Consider the following 15738-nt stretch of genomic DNA (forward strand, 5'->3'; position numbering starts at 1 on the left):
TGCATTGCTACCATTCCCAAACACCAAGGCATGAGGTCTGGTGCCACCATATTAGTTTCATAACTAAAATAAATTTTTACTGTCTTGTTTGTAGACATTATAGCACTTGTGAAGACTTCATTCCCATGCAAGTGCTCCCCATTAATAAAAATGAAGACAAGTTCAAGCTGGACTAGACTGTCTTTCTCCAGGGAACCCATAAGTCTACCAATGGAGAAGAACAATATAACCCTTGTCACAAAGTTCATCCTCTTAGGATTTCAGTCCAGTCAGAATATAAGATTTGTACTATTTTTTCTGCTCTTTGCGGTTTACGGGTTCATTATTTTTATGAACCTCCTGATCATCACCCTGGTGTCCACCAACAAGACCCTTCAGACTCCAATGTACTACTTCATCTCACAACTGTCCATCAATGACATCATGTTGCCAACAGATATTATACCTAAGATGCTCCATATCATACTATATTATAGGGGATCCATTACTTTTATTGGCTGTATGACACAACTCTATTTCTTTGGTGGCTCAGAAGCTTCTGAATGTTTTCTCCTTGCCGTGATGTCCTATGACCGATATGTGGCCATCTGTTATCCTCTCCGTTACTCCACCATCATGACTGATAAATATTGTGTTATATTGGGTGTCTCCTCTTGGTTGGTTGCTTTTGGTATTATGTCTTTGCTCTTCATAACAATTTTGATGCTAAACTTTTGTGGACACAACATCATTGACCATTTCTTCTGTGACTTTGTTCCCATACTGGAACTTTCCTGTTCTGATACCTACAATCTTCAGATGGAAGTTTCCTTTCTAGGCATTCCGCTAATTCTGTTTCCCATTATAGTCATTATATCTTCTTATGCCAAAATTATTGCCACCACCTTGAGGATCCCATCCAGTACTGGTAGACAGAAAGCCTTCTCCACCTGTAGCTCCCACCTCATTGTGGTCTCCATCTTCTACTGGACTATGTTTGGGGTTTATGTTTTGCCAATAAGAGGAAAAACGTCGAGCACCAGTAAAATCCTGTCCCTATCATATACTGTGTTCACTCCTCTGATCAACCCCATCATATACAGTCTGAAGAATAAAGATATTAAGAAGGCTGTACATGGACTTCTTTATAAGCAGCGCAGACACCAGAGTTTTATGTAAAATTATAAAGTTTGGTTGCATTTTCTGATGATATTGTAACATAGTAATTATTAATCCATGGGTTCCTCCATCCTAGACTATATATTGGCCCTCAAAGTGTGTTATGAAACATTCCAACATATTGGATTTATTTTTAAAATTCCATTAATTTTTCAAACTTTCTCAAGTTTTGTCTGCAAGTTTTGGTTTGTACCGAAGTGTTATTATTATACTCTGAGGTCAATTCAGACCCCAAAAATAATCCCCAGAGGCCAAGGGTAAATGTGAAATAAAAATAAAGTAGTTATACTCACTTCTTCTCATCTCATCTCTATGTAATACTAAAAAAAACAAAAACAAAGTTGAATAAAGGAGAACCTACAATAAATTGCAACTGACTAAAAGGGACAATGGCAACTTTGCACTGTCTAAAAATATCAGAATTAAATAAAAACTTCTTAAAATGTGGACAATAAAATAATATGTTGGCTAGAGTTAGATCTTCCAATAGAGATATATAGCTCAGCTAGGTCAGCTGCTGGGGATTAGCAGTTGAAGAAAAGACCATCTGCGCGATATGGACAAATGTATTTGGACACATCTATTAATAATTTAATGCAGGCTGTGGGGAATCGGTCAGGTAGATGCTCGGTAGCAGTGCAGGAAACACGGACACAGGGACTGGGTTACACTTAAGTTCACTATTTATTCACTTCTTGTCCATAAACTGCCTTTGCAAAGGCACAAACAAGCAAAAAAAAAAAAAAAAGCCTTCTCGGCTGAGAACTAACTATAACAAAAGAAACTGTATCCTGACTATATAGGAGCCTGGCTGCTAGACTCTTGCTCTGGTAACAACAACGGGTGGCACAGTACCTGCTTTGTAAATTTGGTCTGGACAGGTCAGCTCTGTCAGTGTGGTGCCACACTCCTAGTCCTCACACACAGACTATATCAGTCCTGATTACACAGCTGACCTCCCTGGTGTGGGTCTTTACCATACACCCTTTAACTGCCTGGCTGGAACATACCTGTTTTCCCAGACCACACCCTTCACTATCTCACAAAGCATTTTCTTCATTCCCATTGCTCCTGGTACAAAAATCCTGACTCTGCAGACATTACAGATAGAGATGAGCAAATACGAGCTGGCGAAGTGGAATTTCATACAAATTTCAGGGAAAAAATTGATTTGCGTGTAATACGGGTTTCCTCACATTTTGTGGTAATGAATCACATTTTTTGCAAAATGGCCGCACTTGTTAGGACAAGGCAGGGAACTCTGTGAACGCTAGGATCACCCACAATGCCATGTGTGCAGCCAATCAGCAGACAGCCTCCCTGGTGATGTCACAGCCCTATAAGTACCCCCTGCCATCTTAGTTTCAGGCATTTTCCAATGTACTTAGTGCAAGGAGCTAGGGAAGGTGGTAGAAAAGACTCCAATTCTGATATTTTACTCAATTAAAGTTCAGGGAAAAAGGATTAGAAGTGTATGGAAAGGACCGGGTGGAATTTACAGAAGAGTATTGAATCAGAACAGAGGTCATTTTGGGTGTTCACAGCCTGGATAATAGCAACAATCCTACACCTTGCTGCACTGACTGCCATTATACTAATGTGCGGCATAATTACTGTCATCCTGCCATGCATTAGTGGTAAAAAAAGAATTGTCCATTAATCTCCACAGTTATCTGTTATATCGACTTTTCTTGGTGTTAATTAGTGGGGGGTGGGGGGCTTATTCACCATTGTGTGTTGAAGATGAGATTACTGGCCTTTTTGCCCTGTGTTAATGGGGAGGGCCACAGGCCTAAATGTTTCTGGTGCAGGCACAGGTCGCAGCAGGGTAAGGTGCGTGGCAGTAGTGGTCACTTCCAGAGGCCTGAGCTCCAAGTGTCAGCTAGAGGTTGTGTCTTGACCAGCAATCCAACAGTTATATGGCATACACCCCTTTTCAGACAGTCAAGGCTCCACCACCTCAGCTGAAGGAAGCTGTGTGTCCTTCCCATCATCTTCTGGTCATGATGCTCCTCCTCTTCCTTCTAGTCAGTCAGCAATTGATCACCAAAGCACTTTCAAAGAGACATTATTCATGTACTCATCCAATGGTGAAGAAGTTGAACCTGTTCAAGATGCTGGTGCTGCAGTCCCACCCTTTCCAAGTGGTGGACTTTGCACCTTTAAGAGAATTGATGGCTTGTGCCGAGCCGAGGTGGAGAGTCCCAATTCATCCTTTCTTTGCTAAAAAGGCAGTACCAGCCCTGCACAAATATGTAGAACAAAAGGTAGGCCAGTCCTTGAGCCTATCAGTGTCTGTAAAAGTGCATGATAGCATCAACATGTAGAGCTGTAACTACGGTCAAGGAAAATAAATGTCCTTTACGGCAAACTGGATGACTGTGGTTCCTGCCCAGACACACCAGCGACTTGGACAGGTGATGCCGCCTCTGCCTCCAAATTCTCACGTCCATGGACATGCAACAATGTCCGCCTCATCCTCAAATGTGTCCTCAGACTTCACTGCAGGGACAATTCAGCATACCACATGTGCAGGGCAATGCGGTGTCACGCTGTTCTACACCTCAATTGCCTGGACAAACTTATTCAAGCAGGGGAGGAACTGCTCCATGTCCTGCATCAATAAATCGAATCAAAGCTTTCTCCATGAAAACTCAAAATTCGAACCATACTGATCAACAATGGAAAAAAAACATGGTGTTGGCAATGCTTGGCGCCCTGTATGGCACATGTGTTCAATCAGTTTGTCAAGTGTTTACTTAAGTCTGCCACCCACCTGCAGGACATCCTAAAAATGTCAAGGAAACTTTGCATGCACTTCAGCCACTCATACACAGCCAAGCACACCATTCTTGAGCTGCAGCAGTAGAATGGCGTCCGATAACATAGGCTGATATGCAATGTTTCCACCCATTAGAATTCTATATGTTGGATCGACTGTACAAACAAAGAAAGGCCATAAACAATTTCTTGATGACCCAAGAGGACAGAGGTATACCTGGTGTAACTTAAATGTTACCCAGTGGCAGCTCATGCGTGACACCTGCTGTTTACTAGTGCCCTTTGAGGAGGCCACTTTTTTGTCTGTTGCCAGGACTATGGGATGAACATCATCATTCAACTGATTCATATCCTGGAAAAGATGCTGGATATGAATCTCATGGCCATATAATCCCTGAAGGGGTGAACAAGAGAAGGAGGAGGACATTGGAGCACAAGCAACGTATAGCAAAATGGGTGGTTTTTCTACACGGGTGAGAGGAGAGGTGGAGCAGGAGAAGCAACAGGGAGATGAGACAGATGACCAAGACACACAGTGGTGGTATGCGGTGGGGATGGATAAATGGAGTCCTTCTGAGTCACTTGTGGAAATGGCCATATGCACACTCACTTGCTTGCATAGTGACATCCAAATTGTCATCAAAAGATGACTACTGGAGCTCCACTATGTTAGACCCTTGCTACTGGTCAAAAAATAGGGGCCTTTTTTACACCCGCTGAGAGGGAGGCCAAACTGAACTACTATAGAGCCTATAGTCCATATTCTCGCAGGACTGACCGGGCAGGGCACTGGGTGTTCAACTTTCACTGCCATGGCAGCTGGAGCTAGGCAGTATTATCTCCATCAGCAGTATCCTGAGCATAACCTGAACCAGCAGGTGGTGGCATACTTGGAGTGCACTGTGCCACCAGTCTTTGAAGATCCAATGGACTACTGGGCTCCACATTATGTCACCTTGCTACTCTGTGGCTTCCTCATGCTACTTCCACCTTCACACTCTGTCACTGGGTCACTCAGTGCTGTCCTAAGTCTGCTGCCACCTCACCACTCTGTCACTGGGTCACCCGATGGCCTCCTAATGTTTCTGCCACCTCCACATTATGTTACCTTGCCACTCTGTGGCTTTCTTATGCTGCTCCCACCTCCAAACTATGTCGCTTCTAATGCTCTTCCCTCCCCACTCCTCCACTCCATTACTATGCCACGATTTTGCCTTTTTGGCCAGATTGACGTCATCATTTATGTGACCCTTCTTCTCATTTGTCAGAAGGAAAAATGAGATACAGAACGGATTCTGTTGGTGTAGCAGATGTAAGGCCTGTATGATCCCACCAGAATATGATTAGGCTTATGATTTGGTACAAAAGACAGACCTACAAATATTCCATTCACGTGTCATCTCTGTCAGGAGGCGCTACTTGTATAAGCTTATACTAGAACAGGTTCTGTAGACATCTGTGTTATCAGCAGACGGAGTAAAAGGAGGGCACTCTTTCACACTGCAGTAGGATCCTAGGCTTCTTCACTGTTCTTTATACCTGGCTCTAAGTTAGTTGGTCAGTTTTGGCCCCGTGACTGGCCAAATAAGTGAGGTGTGCAGCGGTTCTAAGAGGGAAGCCTGTCATGTGCGTGTTATACTGACTCACTGTATTGTTTCACTACCACAGCAGACTCCCCATGTGTGTTAGTGCAAGGCCCAGTGTTCTACATCACTATATATACTATATACACTACTACATATACTATACTATATACACCAGTATACAGCCAGGGAGTAGCTGGTTTTTAACATTATTCACCGCAAATTTATTCAGATCAAAGAAAATCTTCTTGGGAAATTCGGTGAAGCGGCTGAATCAAATATATGAATACTTCACTCCTCTCTAGCTATGACATATAAAAGTAAAAAACAAGTGTGGCACTTAAAATTGCTGTATCATAAAGGCCAACGCCGGCTTTAGTTGTAAGTGGTTAATATTTAGAGATGAGCGAACACCGAATAGGTATTCGATCGAATATCAGGCCGTTCGAGGTATTCGATTCCAATCGAATACCACGAGGCAATTGCAGTAAAAATTCGTATCCCCTCCCACATTCCCTGGCGCGTTTTTTGCACCAATAACTGCGCAGGGGAGGTGGGACAGGAATTATGACAACGAAGGCAGTTAAAAAAATTGAAAAAACTCATTGGCTGACGAAATCAGGTGATCTCCCATTTATAAGAACGCCCGCCGCCCTATTTGCCATTTTTGCGGTCACAGATAGGGAGAGAGACATATCTGCTGAGGGCTAGATAGCGATTAGCTTCAGATAGGCAGGCAAGAACAACAACAGCTCATCTCAGAGCTATATACTACAGGGAGAGGAGTCCAGCTTTCCACGGACGGTGGAAAACAGGGATACAGAACAGATCCAAGTGTAAAAAGGAGAGTAAAGGTCCGCAGCTCTTGCTCGTAATAAAAAAGTATATTTTATTCCATTGTTTTAAAATTTGGCAAAGAACACCATAACAAAAAAGTAAGAAAGAAAGAAAGTACAAAAAGTAAAAATAAAAACGTTAAATATCACATCTCTGGCTTGGCTGACGCGTTTCAAAACCGCAAGGGTTTCTTAATCATAGCCTGATGGTTGCCATATCCAAACTGAAACTGACTACTCCCTATATATAGTATATAGAACAGGTGTCATTAATTATCCCTTCGACTCCAAAACATTTTCCTCCTGCCGTAAGTCATAGATTGTTCCAAAGTTTTAATTCATAGTCCTATTACTCTTATCTCAAAACATCTTAAAGCATCTTAGAGCAACTCCCACTTTTCTATATGCAAAAACCAATATAACAAAACTCATATTATAATATATACACACACAGGAAGGAAAGGGGGGGAAGAGAGGGAGGGGGAAGGAGGGGAAAACTAGAAAAAAATAGAAATAAATAGAACATGCCAAATCCATAAATCAATTTTTTCTTGCTAGACAAACACACCGTGAATGTTATTACTCTCCTAAATAAACATGTTATGAATGCTATTTTGCCATCACAAATGTATTTACCCGTATAAACCCTCATTGTGAGGTCACACATCGCACCTGACCTCCCTGTATCACACAAGACTCCATTCATAATTCTTCACAGAACACCTGACCCAGAATCCTCCAATGACTATCCCTCTAGCTCCATTCATAATTTTTCTTTCAGTCACGTGACTGGAATTAGCCAATCACGGCGTGATGTTTAGTGATGGAAGCGTAACAAGATTATCTCAGCCCTATAATCAGAAAAGATGCTAGTGAAACGTTACTTAAAAAGGTTTAAGCTACTCGTGTTCACCCAATTTAACTGGATAAGTGATTTCAATTCTTTTCTATGATGGGGGAGTCTGAGTCCATATTCCAGCATTTCAATTGATAAAATCAATAAAATCGGTAAAATCGGTAACTCAATATATGTAAATACATCTCAATTAATGTAATAGCTCAAACGTTAAGCTGTAACCACATAGCATATGAAGCAAGAAAATGAAAGGCAAGTTGTAACTCTTAATAAATGAGGGATAAATCTGATCTCATATTCAGGGCGGTTGTCTACATCCGAACCGCAGGATCCAAAGGGCTTCTCTTTTAAGCAGAGTTTCCCTAATATTGCCTCCTCTTGGGGATTCCTGAATAACATCTATACCCCAAAATTGTAATGTAGATGTAGATCCTTTATGAACTAATGAAAAATGTCTAGAGGCTCCCGACATTCCCTCGGAAATATTCTTACTACTGTCTTTAATGTGTTCCATAATTCTTATCTTTAACTGTCTCATTGTGCACCCAATATATTCTATCTTACACTCTTTACATCTAATACAATAAATTGCCGCTTGAGTGCAGCAATTCATGTGTGAACGGAATCTGACCTCATAATTTGTTACAAAACTGAACAATTTGGTGATATTACTGGTATATTTGCACGTCTTACATTTTAATTCATTGCATCTGAAGAAACCTACTTTCCCCTTAGATCCACTGTTATCCATATAAAGGAAGCTAGGAGATAGCACGCTTCCCAATGTTGCCCCTCTTTTGGGTACGTATTGTATACCTTTTTCTAAGATCTTCCCTGTAATTTCATCAGCTTCAAGAATAGGTAAGTTTCTTTCAATTATTTTTTTAATATCTTTAAATTCAGGACTGTACGATGTGGAAAAAACTGGTCTACTTGTGTCTGATTTAACATTTACCCTATGATCAAAGAGTAACAAATCCCTTTCTCTTTCGTCTACTAATTTTAAAGCCCGACTGATCATCCAATTAGGATAATCTCTTTCTCTAAGTCTCACTATCAATTTTTCTGCTTCTTCAACATAGTCGTCTTTATTACTACATGCTCTTTTTATACGTATCAGTTCCACCACGGGGACGCCCCGGACAGTGGCATTCGGATGACAGCTGTTAGCTTGGAGTAAACTATTACCTGCTGATGGTTTCCTATACAGGTTAGTAATCACTTTGGCCTCTTCAATCGAACCTCTCAAAGAAATATCCAAGAAATTGATCTCAACAGATTGATGTTCAAAAGTAAATTTTAACCCATAATTGTTACTGTTGAGAAAACTAATGAACCCTGGTATGGGCGTTACATTACCGACCCACACTATGAGTATGTAACGCCCATACCAGTGTAAATGAATCAAAAATGGATTATGAATAGAAAACAAAAACCGTTCTTCCCAGTATGCCAAAAATAAATTTGCCAACGAAGGTGAAAAAGGGGCACCCATTGGTGCCCCTCGAATTTGTAAATAATAATTTCTATCAAAAACAAAAAAATTGTGGCTCAACAAAAATTTGGTAACTGTAAGGATATATTCATTTAATATTTCAGTACATTGACCATACTTGTATAGGTGGAATGCCAGTGCTTCCAGGGCGTCCCCATGTGGGATGCTCGGATATAAAGCCTGTACATCACATGTAATCCAAGAACAATTACTGTCCCATTTAAAGTTTTTAAAGCAACTCAAAACTTCCTTGCTATCTCGTATAAAACCCGGAGTACGTCTGACAAGGGGCTGTAATATTTTATCGAGCCAGGAGCCGAGACGCTCATTGATGGAATTTTTTCCCGAAATTATTGGTCGCAGTGGTACTGGTCTTTCCATTTTATGTATTTTAGGTAACCCGTATAGGGTAGGTACTGTAGGATTAGTATTGTGTAAAAAATCTGCTTCCAATTGGGTAAATATACCCCATGATACACCCTCAGCTATTAAATCTTTAATCTCGTTGTTAAATTTTTCTGTAGGGTTGAATGTTAACAATAGGTAGGTATTTGTGTCTTTAAGAATCTTATAACAGCTTTCAATATAATCTATTCTATTTAACACTACCGTGCTTCCCCCTTTGTCCGCTCTTTTTATAATAAGATTTTTTTCCCTCATTAACTCCTGATATGCTTTTCTTTCTTTCCATGTTAGATTATTGTTGGTTTTTTTATACCTAGTTTTTTTCTCTAATTTCAGTAGGTCCTCCTCAATTTTTTGTTGAAAGAGTGTATAGTTTACACTTCTTTCTTTAAGAGGGTAAAATTTAGGGTTTTCCCATAGTATCGATGTTTCTATTGACTACCCTGTTTTCGTAGTCCAGATCTATGAGACTTTGCATCGCTGTATGTTCTTGACAAGAGGCACTTAATGTTAAACCTACTCTTTCTTTAATTAAATGGGAATCCCCATCTTTATTCTCGGTTTTTTCATTTAAGGTTTTATTATTTTCACTAGAAAAAAAATGTTTTTTTTACCGCTAACGAGCGTACAAATCTATTTGTGTCCAGAATAGTCTCAAACCGATTAAAATGCTTAACTGGCACAAAGTTCAATCCTTTGTTCAACAACTCAAGCTGTGGATTGGTTAATGTTACTGAAGACAGATTCACAACACTTGTATTTTTCTCCTCCTTCCGATTCAACGCTGCCTTGTACGTGTTGAATATCTGGCTCTTTTGTTCCTTGTTTCTCCCTTTTCCTCGTCTTGTATGTCGTTTTTTGGAAAGGAATTCAAATTTTTCCTAGGATGAGAGTCCGATGTACTATCCAAGGAATCCGTGGAACTCGTATATTTCCTTGAAAAAAATGATGATGAATCCGAATCCTTCCATGTTTCAAACGAGACATTTTTATTGTTAGGTCGTGCACCAGTTCTTTGATTGAATTTCCTTTTCAAAATGGGTCTTGGTATAGGTGAAGAAGTTGTTTGCGGTTTTTTATAAACATAGCCTTCATTATAATCGCGTGTATCTCTTTCAAATTTCTTTTTTTTATTTTCCATAATTTTTTCTTCCATTTTAACCAACTTCATTTTCATGTTAGAATCCCAGGTATCAAATTTATCCTCGGGTTTTAATTTCTCAATTTCTTGTTGTGTCGAAGATATATCTTCTCTTATTTTAATCAATTTTTTATTTTCGAAATCAATAATGAGGCTCATCAATTTCAAAGAACAGTCACTCAAGACCCTGTTCCACATAGTCAAAAAATTCTCATCATATTCAAAGGATGGAAATTTATGTAATCTGAGACCTCTCGGTATCATAGATTTTTCTATGTACTGCGATAACGTTGCTTGGTCCCAGAACAATTTTAGTTCTTGTGTCAAAAGTCTTTCTTTCTTTTTAAACAGACTATTGTCCGAAACATGAGTTAAGTCAGTACTGTTTGTGGCACCACCAAAAATAGCCGCAAGTTTTTCGGATCTACCATTCATGTGATCCATAATTCAACAATAAATATAATAGGTGAGACTATACAAGTAAAGTCCAATAAGTAATATCCAAAAAAAAGAAGGAACCAATATAGGAACTCACCGACCGATGCAAGGTGCACGACCTATTTCTTCTGGACTCAGGGAAGAAAAAAGGATCCAAGTGTATTTATACGGGTAAATACATTTGTGATGGCAAAATAGCATTCATAACATGTTTATTTAGGAGAGTAATAACATTCACGGTGTGTTTGTCTAGCAAGAAAAAATTGATTTATGGATATGGCATGTTCTATTTATTTCTATTTTTTTCTAGTTTTCCCCTCCTTCCCCCTCCCTCTCTTCCCCCCCTTTCCTTCCTGTGTGTGTATATATTATAATATGAGTTTTGTTATATTGGTTTTTGCATATAGAAAAGTGGGAGTTGCTCTAAGATGCTTTAAGATGTTTTGAGATAAGAGTAATAGGACTATGAATTAAAACTTTGGAACAATCTATGACTTACGGCAGGAGGAAAATGTTTTGGAGTCGAAGGGATAATTAATGACACCTGTTCTATATACTATATATAGGGAGTAGTCAGTTTCAGTTTGGATATGGCAACCATCAGGCTATGATTAAGAAACCCTTGCGGTTTTGAAACGCGTCAGCCAAGCCAGAGATGTGATATTTAACGTTTTTATTTTTACTTTTTGTACTTTCTTTCTTTCTTACTTTTTTGTTATGGTGTTCTTTGCCAAATTTTAAAACAATGGAATAAAATATACTTTTTTATTACGAGCAAGAGCTGCGGACCTTTACTCTCCTTTTTACACTTGGATCCTTTTTTCTTCCCTGAGTCCAGAAGAAATAGGTCGTGCACCTTGCATCGGTCGGTGAGTTCCTATATTGGTTCCTTCTTTTTTTTGGATAATACAGAACAGATACTTCTTGTGATATACGTGACAAACAGCTTTTATTGGGGGGAGGGGTGTCTCCCAAAAACATAGCAGGACTCCACAGCAATTACTTCTTGCTTTATACGTGAAAAACAGCTTTTATTGGGAGGGGGCGTCCCCCAAAAACATAGCAGAATGGGAAGTGGGAAAGAGACTAATGAAGACCGGGTTGGAGATTCTTAATAATTTAGGTGCTGTAAGCCAATGGCTGGTCAGGTAATGGAAGGGGTGTACATCTCACCCAGACTACTCAGGTGGGCAAGATGAGAGAAAGTCCAGGACTGACTTGTTCTCAGCAGACAGCTTTTGTCTGCTGATCATTTTGTTACATGCTCGGTATTGGGCTGGATTTTTAGGAATGGCAGGTAGGATTGGCAGTGGGACCTGTCATTCCACACCCCTCCAGTCCACACATTGTGGATGTTTCTGCAGCGACTCAGCTGCTGTGGATTGTCCTCATCAGTGAGGTTTAAAAGTTCAGCTCCAGCAGCAAGTCTTTGGACAGAGCTGGACTACAGGGCCATCTGGAAGGTCACACTGTGGGAGTTGTGCCTTGTACCATTCAATTTTGCTATTGACTCTGCTATTATAGGTGAGGTAACCTATGTATGTGTGTAGTGCCGGGCAGGTATTTATTTATTTATTTATTTTTGTTTGTTTGTTGCTGCATTGTTTCTTGTGGAGCAAAAATAAAACTCTTCCTTTTTTAGGACTAAGAATCTGGACTTGTGTATCTATGCCACCCCAACTAGCAACCTCAGATCCTGACAGTGCCTTTACACCAACTGGGGCATTGATTAGGATTGTTCTGACCAGGTTAGTGATAATCTAGGGAGACATCACATAGGACAACTGGTCACCCCTAGAGGTGATACAAGGACACTAACAGCTCAGTGATATGTATAGGACACCCTGACATTGCCATATTTGTTGTATCACATGGCAAGGTGGACAACTAGCACCAGCAGGATAATGCTCGCACACACAAACACACATGAGTTTCCTAGGAATGTCACTACACTTCCTTAGTTTGCCACATTGGAGTTGGGAAGGGAATTTTTTCCCCTGAAATGGGGTGATTTGCATGAGCCTTATGGGGTTTGTTGCCTTCCCCTGGATCCGCACTGCAGAGTCCTGTAGGGTTATAGGTTGGACTTGATGGACTATATCTACTATATGTAACATGTAATGAAAATTGAGCATTAATTGGACTAGCTGGGTCGCAGATTCACCTACGAGTGTGCAGGATCTACAGGCCCAGCTGCAGCATCTGTGGGTGACTGTGCTGCTGTATACCTCCATGTCCACCCAACAGAGTCCTAGAGCCTCTGCTCAATTGTTCAGTTTTCCCAATAACCTTCTCCTTGTTGTCATCACTTACATAGATCATCATCATTATAGTCGCACTGAGAAAGCTTCACTCAGGACAAAAAAAAATTCTTGGGGCTGTATTTTTTTTTTTTTGTTTGTTTTGAAGTGCACCATGCTCATTTTTATATCTACTACACAAATACACCCATCTAGCTTCCTCTTTCCCTTTTTAGACACACTAATACATTCCGAAAGAGCCAACTCATGGAGAGCCTAGAACACTTTCATCCCACCCAATCAGTAGGTATAGGCCTTCCAGATCTCCGTATTAGGCAGATGGCTTCATACCATTAACTGCCCATGACACAATACCTGATACATTTGGGCATTTACTATGGGGTTTTATCTTCCTCCATTACTGTTAATAATAGAGATGGGAGAACTTCTGAGGATCCCTTTCTTCTTGGGTTCAGACATTTCAGCCAAAGATTTATTTATCACAATCAGGAAGTGAAATTATTATACTCGGAGATCTTTGAGAGCAAGGGAGGTGTTAAAAAAAAAAAAAAAATAGGAAATGGGGTTGAGCCGATCTTGAGATTTCAGGATCGATTTTAAAATCCGATTTCCAATCATTTTCCAGCCGATCCCGATAGTGAAATTTGCTCGATCGCCGATCAGGATCCGATCTTTTCCGATTCCGATCGCTCAACCCTAATAGCAAACAGTTACACTCCCCTTCCCTCACCTCTTCTGGGTCTCCTTACAACTCTGTCCTCAACGAGTTTGTCTCAGACTCCGCTGATCCCCGGTCATAGGCCTCAGTGGTGACCCTGGAGAACAAGATGTCACCCAGGAGGCCTCTTTCATGAAGGAGGTAGAAAGAATGGAATATCGATTCGGTATACCACGTCACATTGGTACTTACCCCTAAATAAGTTAGATAAAACCTCCTTAGGTACCTTCTTGATTAGAGATGCCCCATTAATGGTCCCCCTGTCCTGTCGTGGTTACTAAAAGACCCTCCATCACTAACTCAATGGACTTATAAAGGTAACCAAAAAGGAGAAAACAAACATTTCAACTAAACCCTGGTGATATTGTCTTTAAGGGCTAGTTCAAATGGAGTTCCACATAAACACATCCCATCGCGGCTTTCCACTCCGGATTAGGCCCTAGGGTGGTGTCACCAGACGAACGCCGAGGCTGAATCAGCCGTGGAATCCGCCTGAAGGAAGGGCAGCTTGTTTCTTTTTTCTGTGAGCAGGAACAAACCGCTCACGGAAAAAGGAAATGACCGACTCCCATTGATTTCAATGGGAGATGGCAGGATTATGACGTGGACTCCGCATCAAAATCCTGACCAATTTTTCCCCATGCGAACTAGCCCTTAGTCTTCTTAACGCCTCCCACACCTTCGCCACCTCCTTCTCTCCACAATGTTTATCTTTTTTTTACTCTCCCTTTTTCAGTTGCTAAGATTCTTCAAATTTACATCATGTTATGGCAGATAATCTGTTGGTCAGACATTTTTACGACAGAGTATCTGAAGACGTTGTACACCCCAACTTCAGTAGACTCTGCTTAGATACTTCTAATACAATATGCCTCACTTGCCCCATCATCTCTTTTTGGGTTACCCAAGGCCCGTAAACACTCAGAAAGTATATTCCTTTGTATTCATCTCTGTCTGTATGATGGGAATTTGTACCTGTTCTTTTGTGTTATGAACTTTTTATGTGTCTCTTAAAAAAAAACAGTATAACATGAGATTTACTGTAAAAAAAAAAAAAAAAAAAAGGTACAAATAAAACAATGTCCAGCAAAATACAAGTTCTCAAAGATGGATTTTTTTTTCTTGAAAAAGTACTTAAGTGTTAAAATAGTTAATAGAGATGAGCAAACACTAAAATGTTCGAGGTTCAAAATTCGATTCGAACAGCCGCTCACTGTTCGACTGTTCGAACGGGTTTCAAACCCCATTATAGTCTATGGGGAACATATACTCGTTAAGGGGGAAATCCAAATCCGTGTCTGGAGGGTCACCAAGTCCACTATGACACCCCAAGAAATGATGCCAACTCCTCTGGAATGACACTGGGACAGCAGGGGGCGCATGTCTGGGGGCATCTAACACACCAAAGACCCTCTATTACCCCACTATCACAGCCTAACAACTACACACATTCCAAAAAACCTCTATCAAAGTGGGAAAATACCTGGAAACCTTCTTTACTCCCAAATGGATGGACACAAACCCCAATTTAAGCTCAACAAACAGTAACAACCACCCCTTTATATAACGTTCCGCATGACAACCACAGATGGAATAGGTAATGGGAAATCCTTCATTCCCCCCCTGACCTGTCATTGTGTGTGTGTGTGTGTGTGTGTGTGTGTGTGTGTGTGTGTGTGTGTGTGTGATGTGGTAAGACCTTCCAAAATTCACTTTTCTAGCCCTTAACATGAGCCCTTCCAAACAAAGTTACAGGACCTTAAGCTGAGCTCCCAGCAGAGATTGAGGCCCTTGGCATGAGTAGAGCCTTGCACCAGCAGTGTTTTTGGCCCTTGGAGTGAGTAAAGCCTTGCACCAGCAGAGTGTTAGCCCCTTTAAAACTCTTAGCCCCTAAAACAGTGGTTCCAGAACCATCACTGTCATTGTGTTGGATTGATGCAGTGGATTGGACTGAGAACCCAGACATTGACCTTCATTTTGACTGTCAAATTGATAACATTTTGGCATCAAGTCCTGGGGGTAACTTTGATTTAGAGGACCGCAAAGGTGGAGAATTGGCTGCAACC

At 40.7% G+C, this 15738-nt stretch overlaps 1 protein-coding gene across 1 annotated transcript; it reads left to right on the plus strand.

Moving 5' to 3' along the window:
* Positions 1-210: 210 nt before the first annotated feature.
* On the plus strand, positions 211-1158 carry LOC142204312 (olfactory receptor 10A7-like). The gene has a single exon (XM_075275623.1). It carries the CDS (start codon positions 211-213, stop codon positions 1156-1158), a length of 948 nt encoding a protein of 315 aa, XP_075131724.1.
* Positions 1159-15738: the final 14580 nt, after the last annotated feature.

Source organism: Leptodactylus fuscus, chromosome 5 (genome assembly GCF_031893055.1).
Source record: "Leptodactylus fuscus isolate aLepFus1 chromosome 5, aLepFus1.hap2, whole genome shotgun sequence".
Taxonomy (NCBI): domain Eukaryota; kingdom Metazoa; phylum Chordata; class Amphibia; order Anura; family Leptodactylidae; genus Leptodactylus; species Leptodactylus fuscus.